This window comes from Poecilia formosa, unplaced genomic scaffold (genome assembly GCF_000485575.1).
Source record: "Poecilia formosa unplaced genomic scaffold, Poecilia_formosa-5.1.2 Scaffold34, whole genome shotgun sequence".
Lineage (NCBI taxonomy): Eukaryota > Metazoa > Chordata > Actinopteri > Cyprinodontiformes > Poeciliidae > Poecilia > Poecilia formosa.
Window position 1 is genome coordinate 3,283,618 of NW_006799973.1, and position 19,282 is coordinate 3,302,899.

General features: G+C 34.0%; 1 protein-coding gene and 1 long non-coding RNA gene across 2 annotated transcripts in view; both read right to left on the reverse strand.

The window, feature by feature from the left end:
• Positions 1 to 308: 308 nt before the first annotated feature.
• Positions 309 to 3,441, reverse strand: LOC107835979 (uncharacterized). Its single transcript, XR_001661821.1, has 5 exons — positions 3,386 to 3,441; positions 2,722 to 2,781; positions 1,423 to 1,482; positions 693 to 767; positions 309 to 587 (listed from the first exon to the last, which is right to left on the reverse strand). It is a non-coding gene; the product is annotated as an uncharacterized LOC107835979 (long non-coding RNA).
• Positions 3,442 to 3,923: 482 nt separating this feature from the next.
• Positions 3,924 to 19,282, reverse strand: part of LOC103136828 (carcinoembryonic antigen-related cell adhesion molecule 5-like) — a 20,350-nt gene continuing 4,991 nt past the window's right edge. The window contains exons 5-14 of the mRNA XM_016670436.1: positions 13,703 to 13,903; positions 12,371 to 12,549; positions 11,879 to 12,011; positions 7,451 to 7,504; positions 6,706 to 6,969; positions 6,147 to 6,410; positions 4,849 to 5,127; positions 4,454 to 4,723; positions 4,104 to 4,209; positions 3,924 to 3,993 (exon numbers count right to left, since the gene is read on the reverse strand). Coding sequence (XP_016525922.1) covers positions 3,924 to 3,993; positions 4,104 to 4,209; positions 4,454 to 4,723; positions 4,849 to 5,127; positions 6,147 to 6,410; positions 6,706 to 6,969; positions 7,451 to 7,504; positions 11,879 to 12,011; positions 12,371 to 12,549; positions 13,703 to 13,903 — 1,820 coding nt within the window. The remainder of the gene's footprint in view (positions 3,994 to 4,103; positions 4,210 to 4,453; positions 4,724 to 4,848; positions 5,128 to 6,146; positions 6,411 to 6,705; positions 6,970 to 7,450; positions 7,505 to 11,878; positions 12,012 to 12,370; positions 12,550 to 13,702; positions 13,904 to 19,282) is intronic.

Genomic DNA, 19,282 nt, shown 5'->3' on the forward strand with positions numbered 1-19,282 from the left:
AAATGAACATCTATCCTCCACTCCCACACACACCTGGCATCTTTTCAAACTTCTGTCGAGCGTGGAAAAGTGTCTAATTGAGCGTCATGCGGATTTTAGCCACTAGAGGGAGATGATTTGATCCTTTCGGAGACTCAACCAAAGCCCCCATGTTTTAAAATAAAAGCTCTGAATATAAGCAATCTGCACTCCTATGAGCGACTATTAATACTATTAATATATATAGAACTGAATAGACAGCTCAGAAAAACTGATGGTCACCCCATCACCAACATGAGCCAGGGTATTGTTGGGTATTGTTATCAGACTTAATTGAGAGTTATTAAAGTTGTATAAAATGTGTTTATTGTTGCAGATTTCAAACACAATACTTTATCTATTTATAGACATTATTGGCAGATTTTTTATGGTATGTAAATTTTATTTGTCTTTGTTAATCTATTAAACACAACAGAAAAAACTAAAAGAAAAAACAAACAGTAAACATACAATAAAAAAAAAAACTTGTCAATTAAAATGTAAGACAATCAAAGTCTTTCCCCTTCCTCCAACTGGTTGTGTAGTTTCATTATTCTTTTTATGATAACCTGCAGAACAAAGGAAAGTATGAAGGAAAAAATATGTAATACAATGGTTAACATTATAATGCATGTTACCATTACAAATTGATTACTTAACAAAAATTAACTAACCTTTTAAAGCTGAAAGCTGATTTTATATCGCATCTTCATAAATCTGTGACATTGTCTCATACACATGTTCATGTTCTGAGGAAAATAAAAACCACTTTTTAATCAGTCAGTTTTTTAATCTTTTTAAAACATTTCACTGTAGGAAAAAAACTTTTTCAAAGTGGTGAATAAACTATTAACAAATTAAATTTTTAAATGTTTAAAGGAAAAATAACCGTGAAAACAAAAACCTGTTTATTACATTGATATGAAACAATCTAGTGAAATATTTTCTTCAATCTGTGATCAATATTGGAAGATGACTGAGCTCCCAGATATGTTTTTAGTAGCAAATTTTAAAGGCATAATGTTTAACTAAAATGCTTTGAATTTTATATTTCAGAAGTTTGAGTTTTTTCAGTACTCATTTCTGTTTATGAACATTTCAGGCAATGTGTCCTGAACATCTCAAAATTTCACACCTCTTTCCTGTAATGTTATGCGGCACATAGAACCAACACAATGGACCTGACCCAAACACATAAAGGCCAACATGCACCACACATGTGATGGTCAGTTCCTGACCTACACAGATATGAGAGCACGATGTGCATGGCACACAAAAACAACCCGTCTGACCCACACAAGGCCCCAATGAACACAATATTATGCAAACACACACACAGACATATATCTACAGCCTATTTCTTACAACTTACAGTAAATAATGAAAAAGGAAAACAAAGCCTACCTGTTTGACGTGAACTCTCAAACCGCCGGTTCCCAGGCTCAGGTCTTCTGTCTGTGACAGCTAGAGGATGAGAAAGTAAAGTGGCTAGGAGTATGATTTATTTTATTTAAAACAGGGACAGCACACATTAACCACAAGAGGAGAGATTTATTGTATCAGGTTAAAGCTCTCAGCGCTGATTTCCACCTGCATTCCCCAAACCAGCTGCTTCATTTCTACTCGTTTCTGGCAAAAGTTTCGATGAGATCTAACTGTTTAAAATTCTGTTTACTTACTTTTAGCTAGCATCATCGCACAGTCACATTTATCTTATGGAAAAAGCACCAGCCACAAAATAAACAAAAGTATAACCAATTACATTTTTGAAATTGGTTAGTAGGTTAAGATGAGAGAGAGCTCCTTCAGCTTTGAAAGGCTGGACTGATAAGTGATGAAGAGGACAGGAGTATCTCAAGAATGAGATGAAAATCGAAAATGAAAGAGAGAGTGAGGGAGTTTGTAGGTGATGCCACCTACAGGACATCATTGGAAGACATTTCACTAAAAAATACCACCACATCTGACCAACATTAAAACAACCGCATCTCTAAAGTGCATTATACACATGGCGCACAAAATCTGCACAATACACCTGACACACACAAATACAGGCCACATGCACCGTGCACACAGACACTCTGGGCTTTCTTCCCTTCACTTGGATTCCTCTGGTATAATTTCCATCAGGCCAATCAACGAACAGAAGGAGAAGTTGTGAACAATGATGTCTGTCTCTGCGCTGTTTAAGAATTGTAGTCAACCTGCAGTTTTAGCAAAGGCAGCAGTGGAAGTGAACCTTTCAGTCTGTGTTGGTCATGCTTCCAAATATTGAATTAACATTACTGCCATCTCATTTGGCTCGGTAGTTCTCTCTTCGCAGTGGAGGATGGATGTTTACAGTGGAGACAATTTCTGGGAAGCTTCATAGCGTCAAAGTGGCTCATTACATACATCCCTGGTACATGTCAGCGATTGAGTAAAATTAAAGCCTCAACAGAGTCTATGCCTCCAGGAAGCAATCGATTCTCAACAGCCATGAGCCCGGATCTTATGTAAGAAGTAAAGCGTAGAACAAGGGGCTGGTAGCATGGCACACTTTACAGGCAGGTCCTGGCGTCCACACATGATGGACACAAGTAATGCATCTGACCCACACAAGACCCAATGAACACAATGAGATGCAGGCAAATGCATTTACATGTCTACATAATCTATTTAATACAACTTATAATGACTAATAAAAAGGAAAACAAAGCCTACCCATTTGATGTGAGCGTCCCCCTTGCCAGTTCCTGGGCTCAGGTCTGCTGTCTGTGACATCTAGAGAAGGAGGAAGTGAAGTGACAACATTTGCTTCAATTCTACTCGCTTAGACAAATGTTTCAATGAGAAAACTGTTTGAAAGTTTGTTTAATTATTTTTAGCTAGTTTCACTCTCACATTTAGCTTATGAAAAACCACCAGGTGCTAAATAAACAGAAGTAAACAAGGAGCTTATTGACAAGCTCCTTGTCTCTTGAAGGATTAGACTGCTGTGTGATGAAGGAGACATCAATAGTTCAGGAGTAAAGAAGTGTTTGTGAGCGTGACAGACTGATGAAGTGTGTTTGAGGCCAGGGATGCCTGCAGGATGTTACTGGATGGCATTCAGAAAAAAACACCATCACATCTGACCAACAAGAAAACAACCACATCCCAAAGTGCATCATAGACCAGCACAATGGACCCGACACACACAAATACAGGATACATGCACCGCACAGCTGACAGGCAGTTCCTGACCTGTGCCATGATGTGCATGTTACACAAAAACAATACATCTGAAACACACAAGATCCAACAGGCACACACACTTCAATATATGTTTACATTTCCTATTTCTTACAGTTTATGCTGAATAATAAAAAAGAAAAACAAAGCCTACCCATTTGATGTGAATGCTGCTGCCGCTGCTGATTCTGAGGCTCAGGTTTTTTATCTGTGACATCCAGAGGAGCAAACGGTGAAGTTACTACATTTTGCTATGTTCTGGCAAACTTTTCATCCAAATGTAACCATTTAAAAGTCTCTTTGCTCATTTTTAGCTAGCTTCACTGCACAGTCACCTTTAGCTTATGGAAACAACACCAACTGCTAAATAAACTAAGATAAATTAACAAATTACATTTTTGTTTAGGATGTACGCCCACCGCCACTGACACACAGATAAAATACGATGTTTTTACCCAGATTTGTTTTAATAATAAAGAGGACAGGGGATATGAAGGACAAATAGTTATAATTATAATAAAAAGCCTGACACACACAAATATATTCTACATTCACCGCACAGCTGACAGGCAGATCCAGTGCGAGTGCAATGATATAAATGACACCTATATGTCATTTTTAATTTGAATTTAAATCAAGTTGTAGCACTCTGTTTACAGTAAGTGATGTGATTTACTTTTCATCCCATTTTTTTAAAGTTGTGTGATATTATAGACAAAGTATTCATACTTACCTTTTCGAGGGTTGGGTCTGACAGTTTTTCTAAATGTTGGAAAGAAAATAAGAGTGAGGAATAATTTAAGTTGGATGATTGCTATTTGTCTGTGTGTATGATTAGGAAAAAAAGCAGAGCGTAACATCAAAACACTCACTTTCTTCTATAAAGAAAATAGATTACAACACCAACAACTACAGCCAAAACTAGTAGACATGCGATCACAATTCCAGCAATGGCTCCGGCTGACAGACCTCCAGACGCTACATGATCCAATAGAAAAGAGACAAAAAAGAGTCCACCATGTGAAACCATCGACATTTTCATGAACAGACTTTTACAAACATTAGTTTTTGTAAATGTTTAAGGATCTAACTCCTTTTTCTTAAGTCAGAACTTTAAATTTTAATACAACAATTATAAAACATTGAGTTAGAAGCCAGTAAACTAAATACTTGATTTATTAGATGAATATAATCAACTTGCAGACCTTTTCTAAATACTCACCCACTACTACAGAGATGAAAGAAAGCTGAGATGTTTGATAAAGCTGAGTTTTATTATTGAAGGCCCGGCAGCTGTAGTTTCCTGTGTGATTTACTTTAACATTGATCAATCTGAGTTGTGGTCCAGAGTTAGACGTCAGGTGTTCATTAATAAACCACTGAAACTCTGCAGGAGGATTGGAATCTGCAGAGCAGCTCAACGTGATGTCTGAGCCTTCCTTATAGTTTTCTTGAGGTGGAACGACGGTCAGTTCGACGAGTTCTGGTCCATCTGTGATGTTTGAAATAAGTGATGAAAAATAAAGCTTTACAATAAAGGTGCACAAAGCAAAATAAAGCCTAGATGAAGCGTTAAACATACATGCATAGTTGTAAATGGCCGTGATAAAAACTTACAAAAAATGGAGATGTTAACTGGATCACTGAATTCCTCACTGAAGAAGTTGAACGCATGACACCTGAGTAGGTTTAGATCAGGCCGGGACACGTTGGCGATCGTCAGCGTGGATCCTCCACCAGTGATCTGAACTCTGTCGCTGGCCGTCACCTCAGAACCGTTGTTCATCCAGAAGTAATGAGGAGAAAACCCAGATGCAGAGCAGGAGAGACGGACAGAGCTTTTAAACTCAACCAGGTCTGTGGGATCTGATGTCACCTCAACAGTGGAGACGCGTGCTGTGGGTCAAAACAGGAAAATAATGTTTAACGTCACTGGTATGCAACTGACCTAAAGCAGAAAAACGATTGACTGTATTTATAGTCTTGCAGTGATTTATTTTCTTTCTTTTTCTTTTTAGCATTTATGGAATATCTTGTTTCTATGGATGTATGTTAAATATACTTAATACTGTTTGAATTAATTATAGAAAAAACTAATTTTCATCCAAAAGTGAGCTTTAGAAGAGAAATGTAAATCTTTTTCTTGTTTTGAAGTTTGGAGTGGAATGACACCAATTTGAAATATTTATCTATAGAGCATGTTTCAGCAACAGGGCAATTCAAAGTGTTTATAAGATGAAAACATGAAACAACAAATAAGCAACAAATATCATGTTGCAGTGGCAGAATAAAGGAAACAGAATAATTTGGATTACAGATTAAAGATGGTAAAGTTTTATCTCGATCAGCTCTGAAAATATAAAGTCTGAAGGTTAGTTTTTTAAGGGTGGAGTGCTGCTAATTTATCTATTACTTCCTCTAATCATTTAGATTGTTTTAGCAAATTAATAACTACTTTTATTTTGGTGTGATTTATAACTTTTACTTGATAGAGAATAGAGAATTGATAGAGAAAAAACAGTTCCCTTAAAATTAAATGTTGAAGTTTGGTCCAATGCTTTGAATGCAGTCATGATATGCACTTCCTGTTTTACGGTATTTACTAAATGTATTTTTTAACACTACCTTTGGTTATATTTCAGAAACTTGAAATAGGGAAGTTACATCAAGGCAGCACAGAAACTCTAGAAATAATCAACACATCAGTATTTATTGAAAATACATTTTGAAAGTGGAGCACAGAAGACAATGTTTTTGGGCTTAATGAGATTTCTACATTCTCACATTGTAGCATTTTTTAGATAAAAAACCCCACATTTTTCTCTTCACCTTTAAAAAGGCCCTTTATGGATGCTCACCTTGAATTTGTTGGATATTTTTGAAATACTAATTCATTAAGATCTTTAAAGACTTACCATTTACGGAGACAACTATAGGTTGAGATATTAGATCTTTCTCAGTTTTCCTGTTGAAGGCTTGACAGCTGTAGTTTCCATCTGCATTTGTCTGAATGTTGCTCAGTCTGAGGTCTGGTTTAGTGTTAGACAGAAGATCTTCATTCAGAAACCACTGAAACTCAGGAGAAGGTCTGGACTGAACTGAACAGGTCAGAAGGACATTTGATCCTTCGTGGTGCGGTCCTGATGGAGAGACCTTCAGTGTTATGTCCTCTGGCCCGTCTGCACAGAAAACCCCAAATAAAAGGAACATCAGTTTGTGGAAAAAGATAAAAAGAAACTTTTTCATTATTCTGGCTGCTGCTCCTTTTAGGGTTTGCAACAAATGACTCTTGGCTTTAAACTCATCTTGTCCTTAGCATCCTTTTATGTGACACCTTTTATATGGTTTTGCATTAAATCCCCAACTTACTGAAAACCAAGACTTTAAAAAACATCCAGTATAAAGAAATTGATACTTTAAAAAAAAAATGCAACAATTAATCTAACTTAGATGAACATGAGGATTTAAACTCACAGTTAATCAAGACTTCTGCTGGTTCACTGATGTCATAACTCACAGAGTTAGACACATTGCACCTGTAGGATCCATGGTTGTTTCGGGTCACATTGTTGAAAAACAAACTGGTTCCTGTACCAACGATCTCAGGGCTGTCAGCGCTGCCTTTCAACCACTCAATTTCGGTAGCATTACCAGTGAAGGAGCATTCCAAACGCAAGGAACCACTCAACTCATTTAACTCCACTCTCTGGGGTTTTACTCCAAGCACCTGCACTGGCCCTGTGAAGGAAAAAAACATAAAAATATTCATTGGTTGCCAAGATTTCATCAAGGACACAATAAGCAGCAACAAGCAATTTGGATTTCTAACAATATATTTAAAATGACAGTTTACCCTTTGCAGTACTTTTGAAACTATTGCTTTGTTTACTTAAATTAAAAGCATAACCATATGAGTTTTAAACTCTGACCCAAATCTGTCTTTGCCAAGATAAAAACAGAAGGGAGATGAAGAGGAGAGAAAAGGGAAGAGGAAATGTTCAGGTGGAATCATGAATTATTTAGAAATAAACATGACATTCAGGAATTATTTCCATGACCATTAATTTATGGTTTGAGGTTTTAATAATGAAATGTTAAGATTTGCTATTGGATTTCAGAATCTAAGATTTCATAAAGATTTTCTAAGAGTCTCCTCTCCACCAAAGCTTCATAATTACAAACTGTGTTGGAATCAGATTTGTTGTAAAAGTCACAATACCTTCATCTGATGCACTGAGAAAATCTGTGAACTCGTAATCTTCTTCAGACAAACCTGCAGCAGATGGTTTTTGGTTAATTAAAACATTTTTATCAAGCATTGAAAACTTTTCTTCACGTTCCATTTTATGGTATAAATGGAACCAGTGAAAATTTGTAAAAAGGAAAATGAATATACAGTGTTATAAGTTGTTTATTTTCTGTCTTCAGTATATTGTGCTGATCCAAATGAAAATATGTTTCTGTTGGAGTTGTTTCTCTTTCATACTGTCTTCAAAAGCAATAAAGAATACAGATTACATAAAAAAGCAATAAATATATTTAAGTAGTGCTGATTATAGCTGAATAATAAATAACATTTGACTAAATATAAAAAAAAATCAGTTATTTTCTAATGATGTAAGTTGATTCGGTCTTCACAAATATTCTGAAATTGTTCAAAATTGAGCTCAAATATAGAAAATATCACAGATTTCACTGTATCGTTAATTTTTAGATGTAAACGAAGCCAATGCAAAAAGGAAACTTTAACCCTACAGAAATCAAAACTGGCTATGCAAAATCATTGAATTTAGCATACTGTTTGACATTTTAACATGAAGTTTTCCATTCTTTGTTTCTTTTCCACAAATAAGGAATGAAAAGGAGAAATTTAAACCTGATGGTGTTTTTATTTACTGTATATGAAATAATAGATTAAACAACTTGTTTCCGTAATAAGAAAATGCTGATCTGTGCTTATTTTAAGACCAATGCAGTCATTGTTGCATTAACAGTGAAAATATCTTCATGCTGTGGATCAAGAGGTAAAAGCTTACCTGAGACGGCTCCAAGGAGAACAAAAAATGTGATGATTGTTTTCATTTCTTTCTTTTAGTATAAAACAGGAGTAAGAATCTGTTTCACTCCTCAGACTCTTGTTGTCCTCAATCAAGTATTGACAAGAATGAACAAGGAAGTTGAATTGCTTATCTCTCTCCAATTCATTTGTTAAACATTAACGCTATTTTGTGTTTATTTCACCGTGGCCTGACAGTAAGCAAGTTATACAAATCAAACTACATAGATATTACTGAAATTATGTAGTAGAGCAATGTAGTTACATTTTTTCTTGAAAACATATGCCCATTATTGTTGATTATATTTAAGATGTATGTATGACAAAATGAAAAGTGTTTATTACCATATATATGACTTCAGAGTGCAACTCCGGCACCCTTCCTGTAACTTTTTGGGACTTTCGACTCATCAATCACAGGTTTGTCAAACGGTAAAATACTTTCAAGTAATAAAAAGCTGGTAGTAAAGTAATAAACGAGAAATTCTAACAATAGTAGGAAGACTGACCAACATTTACCGTAAAGTAGATAAGAATTACTGCTAGAAGTAAAATAAACCTTTTCTGTTCTCATAATGAACTTAGCCCAGTATCATGATTCATAATTTTTATTTCTAAGTATCCTGGCAGTATGCCAACAGAATAGAATAAAAGTAGAATAAAAACTTTTATTGTGATTATACACAAGCTCAGTTGCAAGGATAACCAAATAAGGAAGCTTACATTTAAAGTGCGGTTTGCTCCTAGTATAATTAAAAATAACAGAATAAAAAATACTGAGAAAGTAAGAGGTAAATATTTTTATAAAAAATAACATATAAAATTTGTTGCACATGGAAAGATTTTACATGTGAAGATTCATTGTTGTTGTGTTGTAAGATTTCACATAGATGGGATCAGTTTTGTCTTTAATGATGCACTTTGATCTGAGAGGCAGTGAGAAGAATAAATGTCTTTAAAAGAGGGTTAAGGGCAGCATTTACCCTGATGCTGGGAAGCCAAAAACACATTTGAAGGACATCAGTTCTCTAGAAAATAAAATTAATGTGCAGCATGCTTTTATGATCTGACTTAATGTGAGCAACATTTTAACTAAGCATACAGAAACAAAATATGCATCATATTCCAATGTGATACTCAGAATTTCCAACAATTAGCAACAATTTACTTTTTTGTTTTATGATACTTGAAATGAATAGTTAAGATTATTTGTAAAGCACTTTTAACAGACATGAAATCACAAAATTCAAAGCATAAAACAAACACAAGAAACAATAAAATCATGACATAAAGGTCTGGGAAATAAAGTTTTTATTTGCATTTTAAAAATCTCCACAGAATCAGCAAAATGGAGATGCAAGAGCAAATTGTTCCAGAGCCTGGGGGGCCGCCGACTGAAAGGTCTGATCCCCTTTAGCTTTTAGCCATTTATGTGGAATGACGAATGTTAGCCAGAAAGAGCGAGAAAGAAAAGAGAAATGCACAAAGAACATGTTTTATCACCATAAATCCTAAACTAATACATTATTTCACATCCTGAATTAAAAACTTATGAAGACAATATAAAGGTGGAAACTATGAGTGTAAACTTTAGAAACACACATATATACACCTGAACTCTTGTATCACATTATGTTTAACAACTTTAACATCTTCTTTCTTCCTTTATGGTTCTTAGGGTTCATGGTCTCTTAATTTTCTCAGATTTCTGACTTTCTGGAAAAAAAAAGAATCAGAAACTGATTATATGATTCTATGCTGCAATTAAACACACATAATTAACTGTGTAAGCATTTTTAAAAGCTAAAAATATTTTATAATAAATCATGACAAACAATAGTGTAATCATTCTTTAGGGAAAAAATGTTTGCATCCAACATGTTACAATTTTCACATGAAAGAATAAAAGATTAAATCTTACCTTTACTGGGAGACTGACTTTTTCATACTGATTGTTCTATTATATATGCCTGGCATTTCCTCATAGATATTTTCTTCTACAAAAAAAGAAGCATAGACACTTTATCATTCCTATGTTTGTGTATTTATTATAACTACAGCCAGAAAACACAACCTCTTTGAGTTAAATGGTTTTCTTCAGAGCCCAAACTATAAATCATTTGTACCAAAGGGCTCTGAAAATCCTACAGCTTTTAGAGGATTGTTATAAATTATTAATGTATGAAACAGGTGGGGTGGATATTGCACAATTTTTATTCTCACAGCTTATTATGTTCACATTTTATTTGTGTAGAGACAGAGGCGGGAGGCTTCAAGTCTTCCCACCAGTTAAAATAAATCAAGTGAAAATCTTATTCTCAATTTCATTTTATGCACAGGATGAATAAATAGTTAGAAACTTACCACGTTTACCAGCATCAGGTGGTGCACTCACACTTTTTCTACATATTGGAGAAAATGTTAAAATGTAAACCACCAAAAATACATAATAGTAGTTTCATTTTATTAGAGCAAATTTCTCAAAGTAGATTTTGTGTTTTCATGTTTTAGGCATGAGAGAACGAGGAATTAAAATGCATTGATACATATTTAATATTGATGCCTAAAAGAAAAAAAAATGTGGCTCATTAGGTAACAGTAGATCTGAAAGTTGTAGGTTTGATTCCAGGTTTATGTTAATGTTAACCCCAAGCTGAGTATCAATCTGTGCATCAATGTATAAATCTGTGCTTCTATGTGAGTGAATGTGGCTCTAGTGAGAAGCTTTGAGTGGTTAATATAAATGTGAAGACACTTACTTTCTTTTACACATAAAATAGCCTCCAATAGCTCCAGCAGCTCCAGCTGCAACTACCAAACATGCGATTACTATCCCAGCAATGGCGCCTCCAGAGAGACCTTCAGTTTCTTTAAAATGTGAAACAAAAGACATAAATGAGCAACTCAACAACAAAAAAGATATTTACAATCTCTCCAATATTGATACTGGACTCTATGTTAGTTAAAAAAGCATAATGAAAAGCTGGAAAATATATTAGTAATATTGTTATAGAATAAATCCTAAACAAATGCATATGTTTACAGAATTATGTCATGAAGGGTCTGCAGAATCAACATGGATGATTAGATTCTTAAGCTTCTAAGAAGAAAACCAAAGTACCTAAGATTCTGTGAATAGTGTTTTAAGTTACCACCTGCCCCTGAGTACATTAGAATATAAAATAACATTTTATGAGCCATTAATTAAAATTATCTTATTGGTGGCTTTCTAATTATCATGGTTAGATAAACACAAACATCTCATTTTTAACCACATGTAACCAACATGCAGTTTTTGAAAACCATGTCACATAAAAAATCTAATGATTTACACTTTCAGACTGTAGAGACTCATTTAAAATGCTGATTGATTTCTTTGTTACAACTATCGAATGTTGTTACATCAAAACTTTTCAAAAATGTTATAGTTAAGATAATGAAATATAAACTCGATGGCATTTGGTTTACAGTGAGATGTAATAACCATCTAAGTATTGTTTTTCTATGATTATATTTATCCACAACCTTTAAATAGGTTGTAAATGTTTAACACCTAACAGTTAATGAAACAAACCTGTCTGTTACACTTACTCACAACAGAGATGACAAAAGGATCAGAGATTTTGTGCACCAGTGTTTCGAAGTTAAGAGCCTGACAGCTGTAGTTCCCGTTCACATTGAGCTGAATATCTGTCAGTCTGAGGTTTGGTCCCAAAACAAATAGCTGAGTTTCATTCAGAAACCACAGAAAATTGGCAGGAGGGTTGGATTCAGCTGAACAGAACATGTTGATATCTGAGCCTTCTTCATATTTTTCTTGATGTGGAGACACAGACAGTGAAATACTGTCTGGTCCATCTGCATACGCAAAAAAAAACAAGACCCTCTGAAATTATTGTCTTCAACAACACCACTGTAAAGCTGTTGCTTAGGTTTGGAGTATGGATGTGAAAACATCAAGATCATGTTAATCAGAGACTTACAGTAGATAGAGAGGTAAACTGGATTACTGCTATCGCGACTGAAATAATTGTAAACATGACAAGTCAGGAGCCCTTGATCGTATCTGGTCACATTGAATACTGTCAGAGTGGATCCTCCGTCAGTGATCTGAACTCTGTCCCCATTTGTAAGCTCAGAGCTGCCGTTCATCCAGAGGAAAGACGGAGCGAATCCAGATGCAGAGCAGAAGAGCTGGACAGAGCTGTTGAACTCAACCAGGTCTCTGGAGGACACTTTCACCACAATGTTTGAAATACGTGCTGTGGATAAAAACACAATAGTTTTACATACTGTTACTGAAAAAATAAAACTATATTAATGCAAACAACTAGAGCTAGTGGTGGTGATACGGTTTAGCTGTGATTGATAAAGTCGTAGCTAAATCATCTGTGTAAAACTACACAGTTTTCATCTGAAATGCCAAATAATCATCATAACAATGTCAATGTGTGTGACACCAGAATGCTAAAGGATCACTTGGATGGTAAATTTGGTGGACTATTAAATCCAAGGGTAATCTATTGAGAATGACAATAATACATTTGGTCATTTCAATTGATTTTCACACTGTCATTATTTTGCAAATAATGACACTTTAATGCAAATTTGGCACTTTTAATGGACTTTCAAGGCAACTTTTAGAGAAACTTTGCATTAAAAGTGTCATTATTTACTGAATGACATTTTATGACATCAGTCATAGACATTCATAAAGACTCTTTCATGTTCATGACGGGTGTTATGTCATGTTTATGACTGTGTCATGTCAGTCTTATGCACACCCGTCAAATAAAGTGTTACCATCTTTTATTGCCCCATAATAGTCCATTTTTTATCGGATTGATATGGCTTTTAAGTTTTACATTTTATTTCACACTTATTAAAATAATGATAAAAAACAAGTATTGACCTTCCAACGTAGTATTTGCACAGAAGAGACATTTGATTAAAATAAGTCGTTCTACAGTAAAATTAAATATCCAAAAAAAAAATAAAAATAAAAAATTAGAAGACCAAAAAATACCAGATGCTGTTTGTAAATCATTATCTTGGGTACTTTATAGAGCAATGACATTGCAATATTATATCCTGAAAAAAACTGAAATATATTTGGGGTGCAGATGGCAAATTAATGTCTGAATCCTATTAAAGTATAGTCAAATTCTGGTGTTTTTCAAGTAAACAAATTTGAATAATCTGATATATGTTTTTAAAATTAACTGTTTAAAATCTAAGTCAGATAAATTAAATTTTATTTGCTTGTGTCCAGGAGAGACTGTTTGGTTGTATTCAACAAAAAATATTTACAGATATCTGTTTATTCCTTTTCTTCTTATTTATACTTACCAATAACAGAGACAGGTGATGGCTGAGATTTCTGATATTTCAAAGTTTTTCTATTGAAGGCCTCACAGCTGTAGTTTCCCTGCTGGCTCATCTGAATGTCCATCAGTCTGAGTTCTGGTCCAGAACCAGGCAGCATGTCTCCATCCAGAAACCATGAGAACTCAGCAGGAGGTCTAGACTCAGCTGAACAGATCAGATTGATATTTGTTCCCTCTTCATGTTGTGCTTTTGATGGAGAGACAACTAACTGGACGTATTCTGGACCGTCTAAGGGAAAAAGAAACATCAAAACAAGTTAATGAAAAACTGTTGCTGAAAAATTTTTTTTTCACACTTTTATAGTAAGGTAAGAATTTATAACATTCTCTTGTCATTTATATTGTTATTTACTATGTCCTATAAAACTGATAAATACACAAACCAGTTACTTTATAAGGTACACCCGTTCAATAGCTTGCTCAGATGAATAAAACATTTGTCACCAATCACACGTCAGCAACTTTTAGCCTTCAGAAATCTGAAGATGACTTTACAAATTTGAAAATTAGCATCCAAATTGTTGATACAAACAACTTTTCCACGGTTGCTTGTGCCAGACAGACTGGTCCAAGTATTTCAGAAACTGGTTACTCTGGAGATTGCTCAAAAAATAGAAAATATCCAGAGAGTGGAAGCTATGCAGCTCAAACTCCCTTGTTGAGGTCAGAGGAGAAATGGGGACTAATTTGAGATGAAAGGCAGAAGCAGCTCATCATATTTTGCTATAAACTGATGGTCCTCAGGGCTCACTGTACCACAATCAATCAGTAACAAGCAGATTGCCTCCAGGCCACACCACATTACTATAAGTCATAACCATCAAAATCACTGGAAATAGAGACTTTAAATATTTTACTCTGTGTAAGGAATCGCTATGTTAAATTAGTTCACTTTCTGAAATAAGTGACAAACCTTTCACAATATTCTGCTTTATTATTTCTGAAATGCACACGTAAATGCTGTACCTAATAAATTTGATCGCATGTTCATGACTATTCCAAGTCAGATGAGAGCACATGAAAACTTTTCTTAGCGGAAAATTCTATGTCAGTGTTTTGAAAACATTTTTCCAAAAAGTAAGATGAGAAGAATTGTAATGACTCACAGCTGACAGGAAAGATTTTTGGATTGCTTCAAGAGAGAAAATATAAGCAAACAAGAAAAAGAGACTTACAGCTGATAAAAAGGTTTGCTTGATTACTAACTCCAGAACTGGCAGGATTGGACACATGACAGCTGTATGATCCATCATCATATCTGGTCACATTGACTATAGTCAGCTTGGATCCTCCATCAGTATTAATGATCTGAACTCTGTCACTGGCTGTAACCTCAGAGCTGCTGTTCATCCAGAGGAAGGAGAGAGAAGATCCAGAGGAGGAGCAGGAGAAGCTGACAGACCCACTGAACTCAATCAAGTCTAAAATTTGTGGGCTTACTATTACATTAGATACTGGCTCTGTAAGGGACAAGCAAAATGGTTTCGTCAGACAAATCACAATACAAACATTAAATGAAACAAATCATTAAACTAATTATGTTTTACATGAGAAATCATGCATTATAACTGAGAATGTCAAAATCTACAAAACAACTTTTGCTAAAGATTATATAATTATTTCAAGGCTTATTGATTTTAGCTACATTTCAACATTTCAGGCTATATACAGGATAAATCAAAAATATTCAAGAAAACTGTATATTACATTTTTTATATCTAAAAGTATAATGTGCTAATGCTCTCAGTAATATGCACTTTTGCTTCTAACTGAACACTGTTACCGTATTTCCTGAGGAAATATGGTGAAGTGAAAGAGTTCTGGTAAAGGCTTATAAATGTTTATACTGTTTCATGTTGCATAAAATGAAATATCCCTAGTTTTTATGTTTTCAAGTAACTTTTGGTCATCAAACCAATCTTTAATCTCAGGTAGGCTACCCATTTCATTATGTACTAATTAGTTGAGATTAATATTTATCTCAATAAGAAAATTAATTAACAATAGTTTGTGGTCTGCTTATTTCTTTGAAAGCTCTGATATTTATATACATTTCCACTAGTATTGACTTTGTTTATATTGAAATAACAGCCATTATATGCTCTAAAATTAAACAAACATTACAGATATTAAATGTTAAAAATAGCCACCTTAAACACCTTTAGAGAATCCAACAAATTTATTTATTATTGGTTTAAACATCTGCTCACCATACACGTCCACTGTGGTGTTTCCTGTCATTGGCGGACCAGTAGCTGTTAAAATGTTAACTCTGTAATCTCCACTGTCATTTAAGTTGAGATTCCTGAGCTCCAGAGATCCAGTGGATCTGAAGAGAGTGATCCTGTCTTCATACTCTGGAGCAGTTACGTTCCCATCGGGCAGTGAGTTTATTATTGGGTTGGAATCAACAAAATTCCAGCTCACTGACCGAAATGGTTCTTCAGTTGAATTCAGGTTTGTTCTGAGCATCACACTCCCACCAACAGATGCATTCAAAGGACCGTCTGGTAGCACACCTGCTCCTTCAGACAGACCTGCAGGACACAGTTTTGGTTTGAAAATAAATTCCTTTTAAGTTTGTAAAACGAACCAAAAGCAGGACAATTTCACCCAATGGTTGATAAAAATACAGTTAACCATTTGTAACTGTGTAAATAATTTGAAGTGTAATCATTTTGTGTCACCCTTAAAACCTTTAGATTCACATTGCATAAATATGTAAAAAAATGAAAATAAATAAAAAAAACTTTCTATAGCACAGATCTTTACACAATGTTTGTAAATATTTTATTTTATATATTAAAGAGTAAAAGCTCACCTGAAATGGTTCCGAGAATGATAAAATATATAGTGGCTGTTTTCATCTTACTTTGTGAAGTAACAAGACTAAAAAGTAAAGAGTGTTTTCCTCTTTGTATGCCAGCAAGTTAGACCTTTTTCAGAATAGCTGTGGAGGAAGTAAAGCTGCTGAATGTCTTAGAGGGTAATAACTTGCAAATCAGTTACCCATTTTTAAGGAAACAGAAGGGTGCGTACTGCTGGAATGATGAGGTCAGACAGAAAATATTTCATTCCAAATGACATTTATTCCCTTAGGTTTGTGTCTAAATGCATGTTTATTACAAATCAAAGATCAACAAAGAGGAGAGGGAGAAAGAGAGAGAGAGAGAGAGAGAAACAGAACACACTGGGTTTATGTAGAGGAGAAAAATTGTTTAGGTGCCATCTCCCTGGCCACTGGATCCTCACAGATCAGTAACAAAATTATGTTTACACATACCATGTTACTGTCAGCAACATCCAGTTGTCCTTATGTTCCTACATATTAGGAACATAGGGACATTATGTTATGTTATAATAGGGATTATTATGGTATCACACCTGTTCTTGTAAGATGTTGTGTAATTTTACTGTCTACTCCAAAAAGTTGATTTGTCATGATGTTTTACTTCTTTGTGTATTATAGTAATTAAGAAAACTTTTAAATAATCTGATAAAATAGGATGAGATAAAAAAAATAGAAAGAATAGAAATTTTTAAAAATTTTCCACAAAAAAATTATTTAAGATGAATTTAACCAAATTTTATGCAAATGACAAATATGTATCTTTTCAATAAAGGTTTTGTGTATGAAAATTGATAGAATAAACAAATTTAAATGCATATAAAAAGTAAGATGACGTAAATTAGACTCAACATATCCCTTCCTCTGGTTATGAAGTTTTACGTCTTGAAGATTTGCTGTATAGGAAGAAAAAACAACGGTCAGATCTGACTGTCAAAAAGAGTCATTATTAATTGTATGAAACAGTCACTAATTGCTAGTTACCTTGAAGGAAAATGCTGATATTTGAGTTATGGCATATATTCCTGAAAACAAACAAACAAAACATAAACCTTTTCCATTTGCTTATTCCCATACAATTTATGAAGAAAAACATATTCTGGTAATTCTCTCAGCATATTTTGCTTTAATATGAATTCAGGTTAACTTGAGGATGAAGCTATTAAAACTTGAAGAACTGTACATTTTATTGGTTGAAATATTTGTTCCAACATTAGTTCATGTGCTCCAGCCATAATCATTATGTAGGATGGATGATCAACGCTGTATAAGATTACAAGAAAGGCACTTAGCACTTTTAAATCAGCTTTTTCCTGATATCTACACTGATACAACATTAAGTTGATATTGGAAACAATGCCATCATTTTTTAAAGGTTTGTTGGTTCTAGCAGGCAGACAGGAAAGAGTGAAAATGTGTGGCAAAGGTCATCGAGATGGGACTGAAATGTGTGATAACAGCCAAATCTAATTCAGAAAAAGAAAGAAAGCTCTCCGTTTTAAAAACATAAAATCAAATACATTACATTTTATCCCAATAGTGTTTGTCTATCAATGAAATGTAGGATAGCTAAGATCAATTTTAAATACTAACCTGTCTTGCTGGAGTGAGGTTCGTTGTTGACATTTTTTCTAAATATGGAAAGAAGACAAGAAAACATGAACATAGTCAAAAAGTTAAATAAAACAGGTATGCATAGTATATATATATTTGTGAAAATAATAGTAAGATAACCTCCTTAAATAATGTAATTTTAATGAGGAAAAAACTCAAAAGACATTTTTATTTCAGTTTCAAAAATCTTATTGCCATAGCTAAAGATATGCTTTTATGTCTACTGTTTTGTTGAATGTAAAACCTTAAAGACTCACTTTCTTTTGCAGATAAAGAAGCCTCCAGCAGCACCACAAGTAACTATCAAACATATAATTATTATTCCAGCAATAGCGCCACCTGATGGTCCTCCAGGTTCTCCAACATCTACAGTAAAATAGAAGAAAAAAAACATTTACTTAAAAAACAAAAAATAGCTTACATAGAGCTTAAAACAATACTTATTTTGGGTCAAACCTGCAGTCAGTCAAATTGAAAGCATTGATTGTACAAATATTTTACAACTAAAACTTCATATTGAACTAACAGAACATGAAACCCAAATATTCCAATAATACATTTATGATTACATTATCTGACTGTCAATAAAGACAGATACCAAATAATTAGTTACAACAATCATTAGCATAGTTGAATCATAGCATCAAAGTTATAGATCAAGAAACTGTTTTCAATAACTGTCCCCAAATGCTGAATAATCCCCACAATTACATAATTAACGTAAATCAGCATGCCGAATTAAACGGAGCTAAGGAACAGAAAAGTTCACCACATATAAACAATTAAACCAGTGCCCTCAATTGTACTTGCAACACAATAAAGACCTTAAAACTCACCTAATTTTACACCCCACACTGTTTATGAACTAAGCATAAACAGTGCAGGGTTTTTAAGTGGGGCCCATCTCCAGATAAATTTACTAAATCTAATTTTAAAAAAATTCAGTAGTTTGACTTTAAAATAAAGTTCAAAAGTTTTAAATTGCTCTACAAATTAAGGAAAGAGAAGTTGAACTCAATTTAGGGTCTTCCAAAGTTAGGTTTAATTTAATCTAACTTCTAAAACTGTTTCACACTTACCTGTTATGTAATGATCAGAACTGAGGACCCGAAATTTCAGTCAGACACAAAGTACAAAATAATAAGT